The 23,605-nt window shown below is 37.8% G+C and overlaps 1 protein-coding gene across 5 annotated transcripts in view; it reads right to left on the reverse strand.

Moving 5' to 3' along the window:
• FBXO4 (F-box protein 4) overlaps nucleotides 1-23,605 on the reverse strand; it is a 69,521-nt gene that overhangs the window by 34,896 nt on the left and 11,020 nt on the right. For 3 of the 5 annotated variants that reach the window (XM_061393626.1, XM_061393627.1, XM_061393625.1), the window contains exons 6-7: nucleotides 21,774-21,949; nucleotides 21,000-21,361 (exon numbers count right to left, since the gene is read on the reverse strand). In XM_061393626.1, the coding sequence (XP_061249610.1) occupies nucleotides 21,272-21,361; nucleotides 21,774-21,949 (266 nt within the window). In that variant the 3' untranslated portion in view covers nucleotides 21,000-21,271. Of the gene's footprint in view, nucleotides 1-20,999; nucleotides 21,362-21,773; nucleotides 21,950-23,605 lie in introns of those variants that run through there. The other 2 variants (XR_009731787.1, XR_009731786.1) reach the window with 1 other exon arrangement.

The following is a 23,605-nucleotide window of genomic DNA, read 5'->3' on the forward strand; positions in this document are numbered from 1 at the left end:
AAAATTCAACATTCATTTTTGATAGAAACTCTCCAGAGAGTGGGAACAGAAGGAATACATAATAAAGACTGTAGGTGACAAACCCATAACTAACATCAAACCCAAGAGGGAAAAGCTGAAAGCATTCCCTCTAAGATCAGGTACAAGACAAGGATGTCCAGTCTTGCCACTTTTATTCACCATAGTATTGGAAGTCCTAGCCACAGCAATCAGACCAAAAAAAAAAAAAAGAATCCTATTTGAAAAGAAGGAACTAAAACTGTCATTTGCAGATGACTTGAAACAAGATAGAAAATCCTAAAGATGCTACCAAAAAACTACTAGAGCTCATCAATGAATTCAGTAAATTGCAGGTACAAAATTAACACAGAGAAAATCTGCTGCATTTCCATACAATAACAACAAACTACCAGAAAGAGAAATAATCCCATTCATCATCACATCTAAAACTATAAAACACCCAGGAATAAACCTACCTAGAGTAAATGAGGTATTCAAAAATCTATAAGACTATAAGACTCTGGTGAAAGAAATCAAAGACACACAGAAAGATATACTGTGTTCCTAATTGGAAGAATTAATATTGTTAAAATGACTATACTACTCAAGGTAATATACAAATTCAATGCAATTCCTATCAAAGTACATTTTGGGATTTTTCAAAATACAATGGCATTTTTCACGAAACTAGAACGAATAATTTTTAAATTTGTATGGAAATACCAATGGCATCACCAACTAGATAGACATGAGTTTGGGAAAGCTCAAGGAGTTGGTTGATGGATAGGGAAGCCTGGCATGCTGCAGTCCATGGGATCACAAAGAGTTGGACACAACTGAGCAACTGAACTGAACTGATGCAAACATTAAGACCCCAAACAGCCAAAGCAAACTTGAGAAAGAATGGAGCTGGAGGAATCACACTCCTTGTCTTCAGGCTACGTTATGAAGCTACAGTAATCAAAACAGCATTTGTTGCTGGCACAAAAAAAGACACATAAATCAATGGAATAGAACAGAGAGCCCCCAAATAAACACGTACACCTATGTTCAATTAATCCGTGATAAATGAGGCAAGAATATACAATGGGGAAAAGACAATCTTGTCAATAAGTGGTGCAGGGAAAATTGGACAGCTATATGTAAAAGAATGGAACTGAACATTCTCTAATGCCATATACAAAAATAAACCCAACATGGATTAAAGACATAAATGTAAGACCAGAAACCATAAAGCTTTTAGAAGAAAACATAGGCAGAACACTCTTCAATATACATTATTAAAATCCAGAGGCATCACTTGGCCGACAAAGGTCTGTATAGTCAAAGCTATGGTTTTTTCAGTAGTCATATATGGATATGAGAGTTGGACCATGAAGAAGGCTGAGTGCTGAAGAACTGATGCTTTTGAATTGTGGTGCTGGAGAAGACTTGTGAGAGTCCCTTGGACAGCAAGGAGGAGACCAAACCAGTCAATCCTAAAGGAAACCAGTCCTGAATATTCATTGGAAGGACTGAGGCTGAAGCTGAAGCTCCAGTACCTTGGCCACCTGATGCAGAGAGCCGCCTCACTGGAAAAGACCCTGATATTGTGAAAGACTGAAAGCAAAAGGAGAAGGGGGAAACAGAGGATAAGATGTTTAGATACCATCACTGACTCAGTGGACATGAATCTGAGCAAACTCCGGGATATAGTGAGGGACAGGGGAGCCTGGGGTGCTACAGTCCATGGGGTGGTAAAGAATCAGTCACGACTTAGCAACTAAACAACGGCAAAGAAAGTATTAATAAATTAGACTACATTTTAAAAAGCTTTACACATTCAAAATACTGTCTGTTAAGTCAGAAGACAAATTGATAAATTGGGAAAAAATACTTTTTCAACATACACCATAGACAAGATTAGTCTCCCTGATACACAAAGGCCTTTAAATTTTGAGGTGCAAAAAAGAACAACTGAATAGAAAAATCGCAAAAGGCATAAACAGAAAGCTCAAAGAAGAAAAAATTCAAATGGTTCTTGAACATAATAATGTTCATAAAAACAACCTCAAAAATTAGGTTAAAGTAATAAGTCTATGCTGCTGCTGCTGCTAAGTCGCTTCAGTCATGTCCGACTCTGAGCAACCCCATAGACGGCAGCCCACCAGGCGCCCCCGTCCCTGGGATTCTCCAGGCAAGAACACTGGAGTGGGTTGCCATTTCCTTCTCCAATGCATGAAAGTGAAAAGTGAAAGTGAAGTCGCTCAGTCGTGTCCGACTCTTAGTGACCCCATGGACTGCAGCCCACCAGGCTCCTCCATCCATGGGATTTTCCAGGCAAGAGTACTGGAATGGGGTGCCAAGTCTATACAAGGTAACAAATGATTTATTACCAGTTACTACCTTCTACTTTATTAGTGAATTATTCATCTAGATTTCTGACTTAAAAGTATATCATTTTTTTTTCTAATTTTATTTTATTTTTAAACTTTACATAATTGTATTAGTTTTGCCAAATATCAAAATGAATCCGCCACAGGTATACATGTGTTCCCCATCCTGAACCCTCCTCCCTCCTCCCTCCCCATACCATCCCTCTGGGTCGTCCCAGTGCACTTGCCCCAAGCATCCAGTATCGTGCATTTTTAAAAGAAGCAGATGCACGGATACAGAGAACAAATTAGGGTTACCAATGAGGACAGGAAAGGGGGAGGGGTATAATAAGGATAGGACCTTAAGAGGGGTTTAAGAGATACAAACTATTAGCTGTAAAACATAAATTTTAGTTAAAATAGTAATTTGGCAAAGGAATGTTTAATTTATTTAAAACTTTTAAGATCCTTATAAGGTAGATACTACTGTTATCTTCATTTTAAATTAGGGAAACTCAGGCTCTTGCCCAAGATCATGAAGTAATACAGTTAAGATTTGAATCTGTACCAATCTGATTTTAGGGTCCTCACACATGATAATTTAGTTATACCACCTTTAACAACTTCTTATACAGTATGTAGAAAAATAAGCAACTAGAAATTTTTAAATACAGGAAATTTAATTTGATGAGATTGGTATCAAGAATAAGATCTCATATGTTATACAAATTTGCTTAGGACTTATTCCAAGGATCAAAGAATACAAAGGTAAACAAAATTCCACCAAAAAATAGTAAAATGTCATCATACTGTATAGTATAAATGAAATAATGATGAAAATCATGAGGAAATGAGACTATGTGAGAACTTCTCACAATATATAATAGTAAGTTAGTATAGTTCAGATAATGCATGGACATAACACAAAAAATGTTTTAACAAATGAACATTGTAATCTAGGACATCGTAGGTGATAAGGTGTTTAAAAGACAGGTAAAAACCACTAACAGTTGTTTTCAGATAGAATGTAGAAGGTCACAAAAGATTATTATTGCAATAAAATAATACAGGATAAAATAAAAATCATACTTTAAGTCATCAAAGAATAGTATATAAAAGAAATCTGAATAAACTAAATTCCAAAGAGAATCAGGCTATTTCAGTGATCAAAGAGCTACACTGCTTTTATGGAACCAATTGCCTATTTTGGGTATCTTTGGATGGAATAGCAGCCCCATCATAGAAAGCAAGATTTTGCTGAGATGAGAAAAATACCACTGAAGTCTTTAATGACAAAATGACTAGCACAACATATTGTATTGAACAGATGAAAGAACTCCAGATGTGAAGACAACTCGTTGAACCTCCCAAGTCATCCCTGCAGGAATTTTAGCAAGAGACAAAGAAGGCAGAAAAATCTCTTACATTTTTATTCAGTGCTTAGGTTTCAAGACTGCTAGAATTACATCTAGAGATGAACTGAAACTGACTATACAGGCAACCCAATCCCTTTCCAGATGGTATCAATGAGACCAGTTCTTTGGTGGTAGCATAACATATTGGGGATTGGCATCAATGGAAAGATATGATCTGATTTGCAAAAGAGTTAAGTTAAATAAAGACATGGTCTAGCTCCAAGTCAACCAAGCCTGACTGATGAAAATAGGAAGGATGAATGAAATTGCCTAAAAAACAAAAGACAAAATAAAAAGTATTACCTATTTCACAATCTACTATTCTCTTAAGGAAAAATTCTCTGCATATAATTTTTTTTAAATAGGAAATATATACTGAAAAAGGAAAAATGTGGCCCCAAGTCAAGAGAAAGTATAGTGAATAGAGAGATAGGCTCCCAAATGACCTAGATGATGAAATTAATTTAAAATGATTTTTAAAATAAGTATTTAAATATGTTAAAGAATGTAGTAGAAAAGAAAGAATGAATGAAAAGCTAATTTTAGCAGAAAAAGAGAAGCTCTAAGAGAATGAAAATTTTAGAATTAAAAAGTATGACTCAATTTTTAAAAAATGAATTATATATAAGAAACTAGGTAGAATAGAAAAAAAAATAAGCTGCATGGTGTGGCAAATAAATAAATAATAAAAAATAATATTATCAGAGACCTGTGGGACAAAATGTCAAATGATCTAATATATTTGTAACTGGGAGTTCCAGAAGCTGTAAAGAGAAAGAACTGGACAAAGGAAATATTTAAATATATTGGCTAAAGATTTTACAAAACTGATGGTCAGCCAGAGATCCAAGAGGTTCAGTTCTTTAGTTCAAAACTAAGAAATCACACTGAGACAGATCAAACCACTGAAAATTAAAAATTAAAAAAAAAAAAATTAGGGCTTCCCTGGTGGTCCAGTGATCCATGTGGTCCAGGAAGATCACATGTGCCATGGAGCAACTAAGCCTGTGCCCTACCACTACTGAGCCCAGCTCTAGAGCCTGAGAACCGCAACTACTGAGCCCATGTGCTGCAACTACTGAAGCCCTCGCACCTACAGCCTGTGCTGCACTAGAGAAGCCACTGCAATGAGAAGCATGCGCACCACAACAAAGAGTAGCCTCCATTCACTGCAACTAGAGAAAGCCCATGCACTGTAACAAAGACTCACTACAGTGAAAAAATAAATAAGTGTCTTCAAAAAAAAAAGAGAGAGAGAGAAAGTTAAAGTAGCCAGGGAAGTATAACTCAATCAATTCAGGGAACAAAAATAGCATAGATGGCTGACACTTATCAAAAACAATGGAAGCCAAAGGTAATTAATTATATCTTTAAAGTGCTGAAAGAAAAATGTCAACCTAAGAGTCTATTTCCAAATGTATATTACAATTCCTAGAGCAATCTTGAACATTCATTGGAAGGACAGATGTTGAAGTTCTAATACTTTGGCCACCTGACGCGAAGAGCTGCCTCACTGAAAAAGACCCTGATATTGGGAAAGACTAAAGGGAAAAGGAGAAGAGGGTAGCAGAGGATGAGATGATTAGATAGCATCACCAACTCAATGGACATGAATTTGAGCAAACTCCAGGAGATAGTGGAGGACAGAGGAGCCTGCTGCCCATGGGGTCCCAGAGAGTCAGACACAACTTAGTGACTGAACAACAAAAGAGCAAGTACTAAAAAATAATATAAAGTGACATAGCTATAGTGTCAAAATGATTTTTGGTCCAACAATTTACTACTGGGCTAACTCTTCCACAGAGAATATAATATAAAAAAGCAGTTACCTGATACAACTAAACAGTCAAGAGAAGCAGGCAAATTTTGGTAGAAAATATACACTCTCTGGGAAGTTTGACAGAGTGATTTCCCACTTTTTTTTTTAAATTGTAGATTGTGGGTAGGTATTGGTATATATACATTGTAGCATGGGGAACTGGTAGAATAATCACAGCCTCTGGGGCATGAGGAATGAGCCTACCAACGCAGGCCAATTGCAGTCATTAGAGAGACAAGGGGAAGTCTTAGAAAAGAAAAATCTAGGAAGGGAATCCCCTAATTCTCTGTCTATATCTTTGTCTGAATCTTGTGTTCAAAACCACTTATGCTGCTCACTTAAACAAAGACATGAACTGAGAGTACAGCTATTGCCCAAACTGGATAGAACCTGCAATTTGTATCTAAACATGTTAACTGTTCAAATGAAAACAACATGAACTATTGGAGAAAAATAACAGATTCCAGAGTCTCCACAACTTAGTATATTTATTTTTCAGGATACAATAAAAAATTCTTCAATATAATAAAGAAAAATGAGAATGACACTCTTTTCCTTAATAAGAGAATATCAACTGAAATCCATTCTTTCAGATTTTGAAATTAACAGACAAGGATTTTAAAGTAGCCATCACAATCATTCTCAGTGATGTAAAGGAACGTATCCTCTCAATGAAAAAAATCTAAGAAAAATAAACTTAAAAAAAAGGAAATTGTAGAACATGACATCTAATTGAAAAATTCTTGGGGTTTATTTAACAAGAGGATAGAGACAAAAGAGGAGTTTGAGGGACATTAATCAATTGCAACTGCCCAAATTACAGAACAAAGATTGAAAAAAAAATGAGTAAAGAGTCAGGGATAGGTTAAATAACAACATATTTTATGGTGTTACACAATGGAGACCTAAAAGGGAAGAAGAGAAGAGAGAAAGGAGAAGAAAATATATTTGAAGAAATAATGACCCCAAATTTCCTAACTTGGTTAATGAGATGAATTTCTATATTCAATATGTTCATTAACAACCTCCAAGTTGGATAAATATAAAGACACCATACCTGGATGCACTATAACAAAAGTGTTGAAAACAAAGATAAAAAGTAAACTTGAAAGCAGTAAAAAAAAAAAAAATTATATTCAAAGGACTGAAGATGCAATTAGTGAATGACTTATTGGAAATTAGAGTATAGAAGAGAAAAAAAGAACATCTTGAAGGGCTGAGAGAATAAAATTGTCAACCAATGATTTTATATATATTGGCATACCTTGGCATACCAGTACTGGTATTGGCATACCAGTGCAATACAGCAAATTATCACAATAGAATCACACAAATTGTTCAGTTCCCAAATATTGGATTGGCCAAAAAGTTTCTTTGGTTTTTAAATAAATATAAAAGACACATTTTTCATTTGCACCAAGAACTTTACTGAATAACAGTTTCACCTTTTGTTCCACTCCCTTTTGCCATTCTTCAAGCAACTTCATAATTGCGTCTTCCAAAACTTTTTATCATTTTGAGCCAAGAACTCTTCCTGGTGCCTTTTACAGTCTTCCAGGAAACTGAAACTTTTTCTATTAAGATAATTTTATAAAGACTGAAATAAATCGAAATCCAAAGTTACAATGTTTGATGAATACAGAGGATGAATCAGAACATCTCAACTAAGCTGTAACAGTTTTTGCCTATTCATCAAAGAAACATGCAGTTGTGCATAACCCTGATGGAAGATAATGCATTTTCTGTTGACTCACTCTTGACACTTTTTGTCAAGTACTGCTTTCAGTTGGTCTAACTGGGAGCACTAAGTCAGTTCAGTTACTCAGTTGTGTCTGACTCTCTGTGACCCCATGGGCTACAGCACGCCAGGCCTCCCAGTCCATCACCAAGTCCCAAAGTTTACCCAAACTCATGTCCATTGAGTTGGTGATGCCTTCCAACTATCTCATCTTCTGTCATCCCCTTCTCCTCCCGCCCTCAATCTTTCCCAGCATCAGGGTCTTTTCAAATGAGTCAGCTCTTCGCATCAGGTGGCCAAAGTATTGGAGCTTCAGCTTTATCATCAGTGCCTCCAATGAACACTCAGGACTGATCTCCTTTGGAATGGACTGGTTGGATCTCCTTGTGCTCCAAGGGACTCTCAAAAGTCTTCTTCAACACCATGGTTCAAAAGCATCAATTCTTTGGCGCTCAGATTTCTTTATAGTCCAACTCTCATATCCATACATGACTACTGGAAAAACCATAGCCTTGATGAGATGGACCTTTGTTGACAAAGTAATGTCTCTGCTTTTTAATATGCTGTCTAGGTTGGTCAAAGGAGCAAGCATCTTTTAATTTCATGCCTGCAGTCACCATGTGCAGCGATTTTTGGAGCCCCCAAAAATAAAGTCTGCCATTGTTTCTACTGTTTCCCCATCTATTTGCCATGAAGTGATGGGACCAGATGCCATGATCTTCATTTTCGGAATGATGAACAGTAAGCCAGCTTTTTCACTCTCCTCTTTCATCCTCATCGAGAGGCTCTTTAGTTCTTCTTCACTTTCTGCCATAAGCGTGGTGTCATCCACATATCTGAGGTTATTGATATTTCTCCCGGCAATCTTGATTCCAGCTTGTGCTTCCAGCCCAGCATTTCTCATGATGTACTCTGTATAGACGTTAAATAAGCAGGGTGACAATATACAGCCTTGACGTACTCCTTTTCCTATTTGGACCAGTCTGTTGTTCCATGTCCAGTTCTAACTGTTGCTTCCTGACCTGCATACAAATTTCTCAATAGACAGGTCAGGTGGTCTGGTATTCCCATCTCTTTCAGAATTTTCCACAGTTTATTGTGATCCACACAGTCAAAGGCTTTGGCACAGTCAATAAAGCAGAAATAGATGTTTTTCTGGAACGCTCTTGCTTTTTTGATGATCCAACGGATGCTGGCAATTTGATCTCTGGTTCCTTTACTTTTTCTAAATCCAGCTTGAACATCTGGAAGCTCACAGTTTACATACTGTTGAAGCCTGGCTTGGAGAATTTTGAGCATTACTTTAGTAGCATGTGAGATGAGTGGAACTGTGCAGTAGTTTAAACATTATTTGGCATTGCCTTTCTTAGGGACTGGAATGAAAACTGACCTTTTCCAGTCCTGTAGCCACTGCTGAGTTTTCCCTAACCCAAATATGCTGGCATATTGAGTGCAACACTTTCACAGCATCATCTTTTAGGATTTGAAATAGCTCAACTGGAATTCCATCACCTCTATTAGGTTTGTTCATAGTGATACTTCCTAAGGCCCACTTTACATTGTATTCCAGGATGTCTGGCTGTAGGTGAATGATCACACCATTGTGATTATCTGGGTTGTGAAGATCTTTTTTATACAATTGTTCTGTGTAATCTTGCCACCTCTTCTTAATATCTTCTCTTTCTGTTAGGTCCATATCATTTCTCTCCTTTATTGAGTCCATCTTTGCATGAAATGTTCCCTTGGTATCTCTAATTTTCTTGAAGAGATCTCTAGTCTTTCCCATTCTATTGTTTTCCTAGTAGTACTAGGAGCACTACTTGTTGGAATTAATCATTTGGTTTTCCAGAAGATGCTAATAGAGTACTCCCTTCCAATCCCACAATATACATAGCCTCACCTTTTCTGGATGAAGATTGGCGTTTGGTGTGGTTAGTGATTGTTCAAGCACAATCTCTTCCATTCCACATTATGGTACAGTATACAGTTTTCATCACCCATAACAATTTGTTCTAAAAATGGAATGCTTTTGTCACATTCAGTAGAGAATTGCATGTGGAAATATAGTCAAGAAGTTTTTCAATTGACTTACATGGAACCCAAACATCAAAGCAATTAACATAATCAAGCTGGTGCAAACGATTTTCAATGCTTGATTTGGATATTTTGAGAATGTCAGCTAACTCTTGCATGGTATAACATTGATTGTTGTCAATTATGTCTTGATTTGATCACTATCAACTTCAGCTGGTCTGAACATCATCCAGAGAGAAATCTCCAGCATGAAACTTTGCAAACCACTTTTGACATGTTTGATCAGGGTCAGCACCTTCTAAATACACGGGACAAATCTTTGCTTTCAGTTATGTTTTTACCATTCTTTAAATAATACAGCATAACATGCCAAAAATGAGGTTTTTATCTTCCATCTTCAACATTAAAATGGCTACACAAAAATTCACCAATGCTGGTAAGTTTTTTAATGCATGCTGATATGAGAACTGTTCCAATACAATCTAACAAAATTGCTTTGAATGAAATTAAAGACAACTAAGCACTACTAGAGTCAGCCTACAGAAAAAACGAATGATTTTTTTGGCTAACACAATACATACAAAGTTATGTTCACGGTATACTGTAGGCTTCCCAGGTGGTGTGGTGGTGAAGAATTCGCCTGCCAATGCAGGAGACACAAGAGACATGCATTTGATCCTGGTTGGGAAGATCCCCTGGAGTGGAAACCCACTTCAGAATTCTTGCCTGGGAAATCCCATGGACAGAGGAGCCTTGAAAGCTACAGTCCATGGGGTCACAAAGAGTTGCACACGACTGAGTGACTGAGCATGCACAAACTCATGTAGTCTATTAAGTGTGCAACAGTATTATGTTTAAAAATACAATGTAAGGGGGCAGTCCCAAGATGGTGGAGGAATAGGACAGGGAGACCACTTTCTCCCCCACAAATTCGTCAAAAGATCATTTGAATGCTGACCAACTTCCACAAAACAACTTCTGTATGCTGGCGGAGAATACCAGGCACTCAGAAAGGTAGCCCATTCTCTTTGAAAGGAGGTAGAACAAAATATAGAAGACAAAAAGAGACAAAAGAATTAGGGACGGAGATCCGTCCTGAGGAGGGAGTTGTGAAAGAGAAGTTTCCAAACAGTAGGAAACCCTCTCACAGGCGGGTCTGTGGGGAGTTCTGAAATCTCAGAGGGCAATATAACTGGGAGGAAAAAAAAAAAAACAAAACCCACAGAACAGGCACCTAACCGCAACTGCCAGCAAAGTAGTAGCCCAGAGGCTGGTATCCACCAGCAGCGAGGGGGATCTGGACAGGGAGGTGTGGGTGGCGTCATCGGTCCTTAGTGTAAGGACTGGGCCTGAATGCCCTGAGGACAATCTGAAGGGGATAATGTGAGATAGCAACCCAAACTGTGAGATTGCCAGAAAGGGAAAAAAAAAAGAGAGAGAACTTTCCTGCAAAAGGCTCTAACTCACAGCCTGGCTCATTCACAGAACAAAAGGATTGAGTGAATACCAAAGGAGAGCTACCAGGCTGCATACAGGCCCCTCCCTACCACCACCGGAGGCAGAGAGGAAGGTGTGCAACAGCCAGAGCCGGAAGGCAAGGGGCTGCTCTAATCTCAGCCCCAGAGACCAGCATCCTCCAGCAAACTGTGAGCAGGCTCCCAGTTGCTAATCGTGTCTTCCTAGGATCCTGGATGGTTGACATCTGCCAGGAGGGCCGCAGCCTGAGATCAGCTCCCCAAAAGAGACATATGGCACACCTGAGATGGTGCTCTCACAGTGCACCTGGGAAGCCGAGCAGCCAGGACCAGGGAGGTGATTAAGACACACGGCCCACCTGGAACAGTGTGCTCACCAAGCACCTGGTCACCTGAGCTGGTCAGACCCGGGAAGGGCACAAAATGCACGCTCAACCGAGTCTGTGCCCTTGAGGAGAACCCGAGAACCTGAACCTGAGCGGCTTAGACCTGGGAAGTGCATGAAACATAGGGCCTGCTTTGGACAGTGCCCTGCAGAGCACCCTGGAGCCAGAGCAGTGAAGACCCGGAAAGCACATGCTGCTGTGAGCTGGGGCAAAGCCAATGCAGTCCATACACTGCGAGCACTCCCCATACACGTCAGCGATATTTGTTTGCAGTGTTCCTCCCTCCCCATGACACAACTGAACAAGTGAGCCTAAATAAGTGACCACCTTCACCCCTTTGTGTCAGGGCAGAAATTAGACACCAAAGAGACTTGCAAATAGAGGAAGTCAAAATAAACAAAGAATAGGGACTCGCTCTGGAAGTGACAGGTGCAATAGATTAAAACCCTGTAGTTAACACTGACTAAGTATTGGAGGCGGCCTTCAGACTTTGAGAACAAGTACAAGCTGGAACAAGGAACTATCTGAAACTGAACTGACCCCACACTGCCCACAACAGCTCCAGAGACGTTCCTAAATATATTTTTACAATTATCACTTTTTAATTTTTGTAATTCAAGTTCATTTCTCCTTTAATTTTCATTTTTATAACCTCCTGTTACCTTGCCAAAAAAAGACCCTAATTTTAAAGCAAACTTCATGTATATTTTTCACAATTTTTGTGATTTTGTTTTGTATTTTTAATATTGTATTTTTGAGAGTCTAGCCTCTACACTAGATTTTTAATCTTTGCTTTTTGGTATTTGCTATCAGTTATGTACCTTTAAGAATCTAATCTTCAGCCAGGTAAAGGCCAGCGCGTGGCTCCCGCCGCCTCTCGCCTCTGGTTTCTCTCCCGGCCCCTCAGGCTGATTCGCCAAGATGACCAACACAAAGGGAAAGAGGCGGGGCACCAATTAAAAAAAAAAAAAAAAGAATCTAATCTTCAGTATCCACTTTCACTTAGGGGTGCGATTACTGACTTGATTGCTCTCTCCCGTTTTGACACTCCCTTTTCTCCCCCAGGCCACCTCTATCTCCTCCCTTCCCCTTCTCTTCTCTACTTTGTGAATCTCTCTGGGTATTCTAGGCTGTGGAGAACACTTAGGGAACTGATTACTGGCTAGATTGGTCTCTCCCTTTTTGACTCCCCCTCTTCTCCTCTTGGTTACCTCTATCTCCCTCCTCCCTCTTCTCTTCTCTAAGTAACTGTGAATCTCTCTGGGTGTTACAGACTGTGGAAAGCACATAGGGCATTGATTACTGGCTAGATTGCTCTCTCCCCTTTGACTCTCCCTCTTCTCCTCCTGGTGACCTCTATCTCCCTCCTCCTCTTCTCTTCCATGTAACTCTGTGAACCTTTTTGGTGTCCCTTGCTGTGGAGAATTGTTTCACCATTAACTTAGATGTTTTATCATCTGTGCTGTATGGATGGAGAAGTCTTGAGGCTACTCTAAGACTAAGACTGAAAGCCAGAGGCAGGAGGCTTAACTCCAAAACTTGAGAACATCAGAGAACTCCTGATTCCAGGGAACATTAATAGACAAGAGCTCATCCAAAAGCCTCCGTATCTACACTGAAACCAAGCTCCACCTAAGAGCCAACAAGTTCCATAACAAGACATACCAGGCTAATTCACCAGCAAAGCAGGAACACAGCCCTGAGCATTAAAAGACAGGCTGCCCAAAGCCATACCAAAACCATAGACACCCCAGAACTCACTACTGGACACTTCATTGCACTCCAGAGAGAAGAGATCCAGCTCCACCCACCAGAACATGGACGCAAGCTCCCCTAACCAGGAAACCTTGACAAGCCACTAGTCCAACCCCATCCGTAGGGAGCAGGCTCCACAATAAAGAGGAACCACAAACTTCCAGCCAACAGAAAGGGCACCCCCAAACACAGCAATCTAAACAAAATGAAAAGGCAGAGAAATATTCAGCAGGTAAAGGAACATGATAAATGCCCACCAAACAAAAAGAGTAGGAGATAGGGAGTCTACCTGAAAAAGAATTCAGAATGATAGTAAAGATGATCCAAAATCTTGAAAACAAAATGGAGTTACAGATAAATAGATTAGAGACAAGGATTGAGAAGATGCAAGAAACATTCAACAAGGACTTAGAATAAATAAAGAAGAGTCAATCAACAATGAATAATGCAATAACTGAGACCAAAAGCACTCTGGAGGGAAACAACAGTAGAATAACTGAGGCAGAAGACAGGAAAAGTGAGATGGAAGACAGAATGGTAGAAATAAATGAAGCAGAGAGGAAAAAAGAATTAAAAGAAATGAGGACAACCTCAGAGAGCTCTGAGACAATGTTAAATGCCCCAACATCTGAACCATAGGAGTCCCAGAAAAAGAAATAAAAAAGAAAGTGCATGAGAAAATACTTGAAGAGATAATAGTTGAAAACTTCCCTAAAATGGGTAAGGAAATAGCCAACAAAGTCCAAGAAACTCAGAGAGTCCCAAACAGGATAAACCCAAGGCGAAGACACACATTAATCAAATTAACAAAGATCAAATACAAAGAACAAATATTAAAAGCAGCAAGGGAAAAGCAACAAATAACACACAAGGGTATCCCCATAAGGACAACAGCTGATCTTTCAATAGAAACTCTTCAGGCTAGAAAGGAATGGCAGGACATACTTAAAGTGATGAAAGAAAAACCTACAACCTAGATTACTATACCCAGGAAGGATTTCATTCAAATATAAAGGAGAAAGCAAAAGCTTTACAGACAAGCAAAAGAATTCAGCACCTCCAAACCAGCTCTTCAACAAATGCTAAAGGATCTTCTCTAGACAGGAAACATGAAAAGGTTTATAAATTCAAACCCAAAATAATAAAGTAAATGGCAACAGGATCATACCTATCATTAATTACCTTAAATGTAAATGGGTTGAATACAGCAACCAAAAGATAAAGACTAGCTGAATGGATACAAAAACAAGACCCCTATATATGCTGTTTACAAGAGACCCACCTCAAACCAAGGGACTGAAAGTGAAGGGCTGGAAAAAGATATTTTATGCAAATAGAGACCAAAAGAAAGCAGGAGTAGCGGTACTCATATCAGATAAAAATAGATTTTGAAATAAAGGCCATGAAAAGAGACAAAGGATACTACATAATATCAAAGGATCAATCCAGGAAGAGGCTGTAACAATTATAAATATATATGCACCCAACATAGGAGCACCTCAATACACAAGGCAAATGCTAACAAGTATGAAAGGGGAAATTAACAAGAACAGTGAGAGACTTTAATATCCCACTCACACCTATGGACAGATCAACCAAACAGAAAATTAGCAAGGGAACACAAACTTTAAATGATACAATGGACCAGCTAGACCTAATTGATATCAATAGGACATTTCACCCCATAACAATGAATTTCACCTTTTCCTCAAGTGCACACAGAACATTCTCCAGGATAGATCACATTCTGGGCCATAAATATAGCCTTAGTAAATTCAAAAAAACTGAAATCATTTCAAGCATATTTTCTGATCACAATGTGGTAAGATTAGATGTCAACTACAGGAAAAAAACTATTAAAAATACAAACATATGGAGGCTAAATAACATGCTTCTGAATAACCAACAAATCATGAAAGAAATAAAAAAGGAAATAAAATATGCATAGAAATGAATGAAAATGAAAACATGACAACCCAAAACCTATGGGATTCAGTAAAAGCAGTGCTAAGGGGAAGGTTCATAGCAATACAAGCCTACCTCAAGAAACAAGAGAAAAATCAGATAAATAACCTAACTTTACACCTAAAGCAACTGGAAAAAGAAGAAATGAAGAACCCCAGGGTTAGTAGAAGGAAAGAAATCATTAAAATTAGGGCAGAAATAAATGAAAGAGAAACAAAGGAGACTATAGCAAAAATCAACATAACTAAAAGCTGGTTCTTTGGGAAGATAAATAAAATACACAAACCATTAGCCAGACTTATCAAGAAAAAAAGGGAGAAGAATCAAATCAACAAAATTAGAAATGAAAATGGAGAAATCACAACAGACAACACAGAAATACAAAGCATCATTAAGAGACTACTATCAGCAATTATATGCCAATAAAATGGATAACTTGGAAGAAACAGATGAATTCTTAGAAAACCATAACCTTCTAAAACTGAACCAGGAAGAAACAGAAAATCTTAACAGATCCATCCCAAGCTCAGAAATAGAAAATGTAATAAAAAATCTTCCAACAAACAAAAGCCCAGGACCAGATGGCTTCACAGGTGAATTCTACCAAAACTTTAGAGAAGAGCTAACACCTATCCTGCTCAAACTCTTCCAGAAAGTTGCAGAGGAAGGTAAACTCCCAAACTCATCTATGAGGCCACCATCATCCTAATACCAAAACCAGATAAAGATGCTACAAGAAAAGAAAACCACAAGCCAACATCACGATGAACACAGATGCAAAAATCCTCAACAAAATTCTAGTAAACAGAATCCAACAACATATTGAAAAGATCATACATCATGAGCAAGTGGGCTTTATCACAGGGATGCAAGGATTCTTCAATATCCGCAAATCAATCAATGTAATACACCACATTAACAAATTGAAGGATAAAAACCATATGATTATCTCAATAGATGCAGAGAAAGCCTTTGACAAAATTCAACATCCATTTATTATAAAAACTCTCCAGAAAGCAGGCATAGAAGGAATATACCTCAACATAATAAAAGCCATATATGATAAACCCACAGCAAACATTATCCTCAATGGTGAAAAATTGAAAGCATTTCCCCTAAACTCAGGAACAAGACAAGGGTGCCCACTCTCACCACTACTATTCAACATAGTTTTGGAAGTTTTAGTCACAGCAATTAGAGAAGAAAAAGAAATAAAAGAAATCCAGATTAGAAAAGAAGTAAAACTCTCATTGTTTGCACATGACATGATTCTCTACATAGAAAACCCTAAAGACACCATCAGAAAATTACTAGAGCTAATCAATGAATATAGTAAAGTTGCAGGATATAAAATAATATTCAGAAATCCCTTGCATTCCTATATACTAACAATGAGAAAACAGAAAGAGAAATTAAGGAAACAATCCCATTCACCATTGTGACAGAAAGAATAAAATACTTAGGAATAAATCTACCTAAAGAAACAAAAGACCTATATATAGAAAACTATAAAACACTGATGAAAGAAATCAAAGATGACACAAATACATGGAGAAATATACTATGTTCACGGATTAGAAGAATCAATATAGTGAAAATGAGTATATTACCCAGGGCAATCTATAGATTCAATGCAATCCCTATCAAGCTACCAACAGTATTTTTCAGAGAACTAGAACAAATAATTTCACAATTTGTATGGAAATACAAAAAAACCTCGAAAAGCCAAAGCAATTTTGAGAAAGAAGAATGGAACTAGAGGAATCAACCTCCCTGACTTCAGACTACACTACAAAGCTATATGACAGTATGGTATTGGCAAAAAGACAGAAATACAGAGCAGTAGACAAAACAGAAAGCCCAGAGATAAGTCCACAAACCTATGGACACCTTATCTTTGACAAAGGAGGCAAAAACATACAATGGAGAAAAGACAATCTCTCTAACAGGTGGTGCTGCGAAAACTGGTCAACCACCTGTAAAAGAATGAAACTAGAACACTTTTTAACACCATACACAAAAATAAACTCAAAATGGATTAAAGATCTAAATGTAAGACCAGAAACTATATAACTCCTAGAGAAAAACATAGGCAAAACACTCTCTGACATAAACCACAGCAAGATCTCTTCCAGAGGATCTTCACAGCAAGACCCACCTCCCAGAGTAATGCAAATAAAAGCAAAAAAAATAAATGGGACCTAATTAAAAGCTTTTGCACAACAAAGGAAACTATAAGCAAGGTGAAAAGACAGCCTTCAGAGTGGGAGAAAATAATAGCAAATGAAGCAACTGACAAAGAATTAATCTCAAAAATATATAAACAGCTCATGTGGCTCAATACCAGAAAAATAAATGACCCAATCAAAAAATGGGCCAAAGAACTAAACAGACATTTCTCCAAAGAAGACATACAGATGGCTAACAAACACATGAAAAGATGCTTAACATCACTCATTATCAGAGAAAGGCAAATCAAAACCATGATGAGGTACCATCTCATACTGATCAGAATGGCTGCTATCAAAAAGTCCAGAAACAATGAATGCTGGAGAGGATGCAGAAAAAAGGGAACCCTCTTACTGTTGGTGGGAATGCAAACAAGTACAGCAACTATGGAAAACAGTGTGGAGGTTCCTTAAAAAACTGAAAGTAGAACTGCCTTATGACCCAGCAATCTTAATGCTGAGCATACACACCAAGGAAACCAGAATTGAAAGAGACATGTGTACCCCAGTGTTCACTGAAGCACTGTTTACAATAGCTAGGACATGGAAGCAACCTAGATGTCCATTGCCAGATGAATGGAGAAGAAAGTTGTGATACATATACACAATGGACTATTACTCATATATTAAAAAGAACACATTTGAATCAGTTCTAAAGAGGTGGATGAAACTGGAGCCTGTTATACAGAGTGAAGTAAGTCAGAAAGAAAAACACCAATACAGTATATTAACACATATATATGGAATTTGGGAGAAGGCAGTGGTACATTCTCCAGTACAGTGGTACATGTACAGTGGTACATTCTCCAGTACTCTTGCCTGGAGAATCCCATGGACAGAGGAGCCTGGTAGGCTGCAGTCCATGGGGTCTCGAAGAATCGGACACGACTGAGCGACTTCACTTTCACTTTTCACTTTCATGCATTGGAGAAGGAAATGGCAACCCACTCCAGTGTTCTTGCCTGGAGAATCCCAGGGACGGGGGAGCCTGGTGGGCTGCCGTCTCTGGGGTCACACAGAGTCGGACATGACTGAAGTGACTTAGCATAGCATTAGCATATGGAATTTAGAAAGATGGTAATGACAACCCTATATGCTAGACAGCAAAAGAGACACAGATATAAATAACAGACTTTTGGACTCCAGGGGGGAAGGTAAGGGTGGGATGATTTGAGAGAATGGCATTGAAACATATATATTACCATATGTGAAAGAGATCACCAGTCCAAGTTTGATGCATGAAACAGGGTACTCAAAGCTGGTACACTGGGATGGCCCAGAGGGATGGGATGCAGCGGGAGGTGGGAGGGCAGTTTGAGATAGGGGACACATGTACATCCCTGGCTGATTCATGTCAATGTATGGCAAAAAAACACCATAGTATTGTGAGGTAATTAGCCTCCAATTAAAATAAATTAATTAATTTTAAAAATAAAATGTAAATATCTTAACAAATACTTAACTGCTAAAAAATGCTGATCATCATCTGCTGCTGCTGCTAAGTCGCTTCAGTCGTGTCCAACTCTGTGCGACTCCAGAGACAGCAGCCCACCAGGCTCCCCCGTCCCTGGGATTCTCCAGGCAAGAACACTGGAGTGGGTTGCCATTTCATTCTCCAATGCATGAAAGTGAAAAGTGAAAGTGAAGTCGCTGAGTCGTGCCCAATCTTAGAGACCCCATGGATTGCAGCCCACCAGGCTCCTCCGTCCATGGGATTTTCCAGGCCAAGAGTACTGGAGTCGGGTGCCACTGCCTTCTCCAGATCATCATCTGAGCTATCAGCAAGTCAGAGTGGTAACATCAAAGATCACTGATCATAGATCACCATAACAAATACAGTAAAAAGAAAAAGCTTGAAATATTGTAAGAATTATCAAAATGTGACAGAGATATTAAGTGAGCAAATGTTGCTGGAAAAATGGTGCTGATAGACATGTTCAGTGCAGGGTTGCCACAAAACTTCAATTTGTAAAATACACAGTTATCTATGAAACGTAATAAAGCAAAGTACAATAAAATGAGGTATGCCTATATCTTGAAAAGAATAAAAGATTACTTTTATTATTTAAAAATTTTTTTCTTCTTTTAATTTCTTTTTAATACATATGACTGTTTCATCAAAAATTGATAACACTGTCTTCTGGAATTTACAATATATGTAAGTGCAATACTTCAATGCATGCATACTCGAAGAACTGCTCAGTCATCTTCAACTCTTTGCAACCCCATGTGTATGTGCGTGCTCAGTCACTCAGTAGTGTCTGACTCTTCACAACCGCATGGACTGTAGCCCATCAGGCTCCTCTATGGAATTTTCTGGGCAAGAACACTTCAGTGGGTTATCATTTCCTTTTCCCAGGGGTCTTCCCGACCTAGGGATGGAACCTGTCTCTTGCACCTCCTGCACTGGCAGAAGGTTTCTTTACTACTGTGCCTCAAGCCTACAATGACCTAAATTTGTACCTTAATAATATAAAAAAAAAAAAAATTGAAGTTTTATAATTTAAAAAGCAGAAAAATAGAGATTAGAGCATAAATCAATGAAACAGAATATAGAATAAATTAGTAAGACCAAAAGCTGGCTCTTTGAGAATAATAAAATCAATAAAACTCTAGCCAGATTGATCACGAAGAAAAAAAGAAAATACATTACCAACATCAGCAAAGAATGAGGTAACATGTGCTCAGTCACAGTCATGCCCAACTCTCTGCGACCCATGGACTGTAGCCTGCCAGGCTCCTTTGTCTATGGGGATTCTCCACGCAAGAATAACTGAGTGGGTTGCCATGCCCTCCTCTAGGGGATCTTCCCAACACAGGGATTGAATCCAGGTCTCCTGCATTGCAGGCAGATTCTTTACCATCTGAGCCACCTAACTACACATAATTAAAAGTGGAGAGGATATATTTTTGGCATAATAGCATGAAGAATATCATGTGATGGTTCCCCAGAAAAACTGGAGAAAATTAATTTTAAAAAATCATTAAAATCTAAGGGTACACAGCACACACAAAAAACAACAACAACTCAGTAAGAACAGTAAGAGTATGTGGGATTTGAACCAAGACATCCCTCCTCCAGCTCAGAAAGACAGAAACTCCATTCTAGACCAAGGCAGTCAAGGAAACAGCACTCTCTCCCCAAGTCAGAGGGCTTCCTTTCTAGGAAAAGCAGGATGTCAGCATTTCTCACTCTTCCCCCAACTACAAATGCTCAAGTTAAGGGATGAGTAAGTGCACCCAAGATGTGAGAGCTCCTTTCTTCAGAATGGCACCCACTTGTAGGACGGAGGCTGTTTCTTGGGTGCAGCACCACTGAGAATATAATGCTCTTTTTAACTGTAATTTTTAAATCCCTCAATTCCACTGAGATAGGATTGTTTCCTCTGCAAAGTGGAAGCAATTAGTGAGTAGGAGGTCATATGATCATGAATGTCTCTGGAATATTTTCTTCATGAGCAAGGAAAAAAATCTGGCTTTAGCACTTCATGAGCTTTCAGGTTATTTGAAAACAGCAAGAATTTCCAGTTATTTTCACTGAATTAGTATTGAATAAGACAAAAAGTTAATTCCGACTATTTCAGAAAAGAAAAAGAAGTTGTATGGCCATACCAGTAAATGAAATTTCAGTGAATATTCAAATCTTTAAGCAGGATATTTATTAAAAATAGATAAAACTTATTTTCTGATAACCAGTTAAGGACCCTTGAAAAGAATCTATTTAAAGCTTAGCAAAGTTGCTATTCCCCACGATGGCAATCTTTGAACTGAACAGAAGAGAAATCATGAAGAATGAGAGAGGCACAAACTTGTTTTTTTTTTTCTTTTCAGAATTTAATATTAAAATATATATATATGAAAGTTATTAAAAAATCTTAAAAGGTTCATTTTGGGGCCAAATGCTACCACTGAAACTTTTTTCTTGTAATTGATCTAAGGTAAAAAGTAAAAGTTATATAAAAATTAAAGTGGTGACAGCTGTCCAACATAAAGCCTACCTGCAAAAAGGCAGGGCAGAATGAGCTGACTTGAGCAAATATCCACATCATGACCTTAGTAACAAGTTTCAAATGCTTTCAGTTGCCAAGGTTGACGAGGAGGATCATCTTGCATGCTTAGATTCTACTTCTTCAAGAATCCACTGAATACCATTCAAAAAACCAGTTAAAGTTTCAGCCTCAGTGTCCTGGACCTATAAGCAAATAAAAAGAGACCATTTGTTACTAAGAAACTTACTAAGAAACTAAGCACAAATACTTATAATTATGTGGGACATTTTTTTGGACACTCAAAAACGAATAGGACTAAAAAAATCCCAGTAAACTGTGGGTAAATAACCAGGTTTTGTCTTCTAGAGAGTTTAGATTAAAAATACCATCTTCTCTTCTGTCTTATAATTACTATCAATATGAAGTTTATTACTTATTTTGGAACTCAGCTTTGATATCAAATATCTCCCACTGATTAAGCTATTAAAACTGACTTTTAGAATGCTATTCTTTCAAAAAGAATGAATAGTAAAGAATAAAGAAAAATAAAATAAATTAGAAATCAGAGTGAAAAATAAAATGAGATTTTTCTCACTAGAGAAAATAGAACCTTACCATCCATGGGTGGTTTAGATGATTCAGGCGCAGTTCATGGGCCAAATAAAAACAGGGCATTCTTTTTACGTTAGCTTGAGAAATACAAGATAAAACCAGCATTGGTCTCCCGGAAGATCCAAAAGCTGGATCAGTCATTGCCATAATACGAGAAAATTCATCTTGCCATTCATGTCCTAAGGAATGTAGTTAAAGTTCTTAATTTTCATTATTTAAAAAATAATAATACAAAATTGAAAACTATAAAAATTACCAGGATCCAAACATAACAAACTGCATCTATCCCTCTATTGCTGTGTTCATTTACTGATCTTTCATAAAACTACATTAATCAGCCTTGCAAGGATCAGGATTTAGATGAAATCAGAGAGAACAAAACAGTACCACTTACATGTTTCTATGGTTTAAAAGCAAAACTACTCTGATAAAAGTATTTTCTTCTCACAAATTCTGTAGCCGTCACTACCCTTTCTTTCAAAGGCCAGAGTTTCTAAAATTTAAACATATGATTGAGTCTAGCTTTTTTATTGAAATCGAAAATCTCTGCCTTTCAGTGGAGTGTAAGTCATTGACATTTGGTGGTGGGCAGAATTCTAAAATAACCCTAATAACTCAAATTCTTTTCTATTCCCTCCTCTGAGTGTGGGAAGAATCTGTGAACACATGGGATATCACCAACATGGTTAGGCTATATTACAAGACACAGCTGACTTCAAGAAAGGGAGACTATAATCAGTGAGCCTAGTCTAGTCAGGTAAGCCCTTAAAACAGATTAGATTCTTCCTAGTCAGAGAGATCCTCCATTGCTGGATTTGAAGACAGAGGGGTCACATGGCAAGAAATGAAGATGGCTTGTGAAGCTGAGAGCAGCCCCTAGCTGACAGCCAGATAGGAAACAGGGACCTCAGATCTACAAAAGTAAGCTGAATTCAGTCAATAATCTGAGTGAGCTAGGTAGCAGATTTTCCCCCAGAACCTCCAGAAAGGGACGTAACCCATCTCTCACCCTAATTTCAGCCTGTGAGTCACTTGGCTGACAACCCAGCCATACTGTACTCAGACTGCTGACATAAAGAACTCTGAGCTAATAAATAGATGCATTTTTAAGCCACTAGGTTGGCAGTAATTTGTTATATATTAATAGAAAACAAACATTGAATGTAATTATCAACACAGTACATTTAAGTCTATCACATATTTATTGAATTTTGACTTGTCCCATCTATTCTTTGTTCCTTTTGCCCTCTTTTCCTGTGCTCTTTTGAACTGACTTCTTTAATGATTACATTTTATCTTCACTACTGGCTTATTTAATTATATCTGTTATACTTCTTTGGTGGTTGGTTGCTCAAAGATTTACAAAGTATATTTTAAACTTACAACAGTCTACCTTTAAAAAGTATTATATAACTTCACATATAGAACCTTACAACATTTCCATTTCTGTCTTTCCAGTGCTGTGTAATATTGTTACAATATATTTTATTTTAAAAAATATCATGTTTTCCTTTAAATAATGATAAAGAAATTAAACTTAGAAAAAAACATTTTATGTATAGCTATACTGTTTCTATCCCAAGGCTTTTTCTTCCTTTCTGTAAATGTAGTTTTCCACCTGGTATACTATTTTCCCTAAAGTTTCCTTTAATATTTATTGTAATAAAAATTTGCTGACTGAACTTTCTCAGATTTTGTTTGTCCAAAACATGTCTTGATTTTGCCTTCATTTTGAAAGATATCTCTGCTGGATTTTATCCCCCCCACCCCACCCTTTTCAATACTATAAAGATTTCCCTTTGCTACTGTCTAGCTTACAGCAAAATTCTATCAGA

This window comes from Bos javanicus, chromosome 20 (assembly GCF_032452875.1).
Source record: "Bos javanicus breed banteng chromosome 20, ARS-OSU_banteng_1.0, whole genome shotgun sequence".
NCBI classification, from domain to species: Eukaryota; Metazoa; Chordata; class Mammalia; order Artiodactyla; family Bovidae; genus Bos; species Bos javanicus.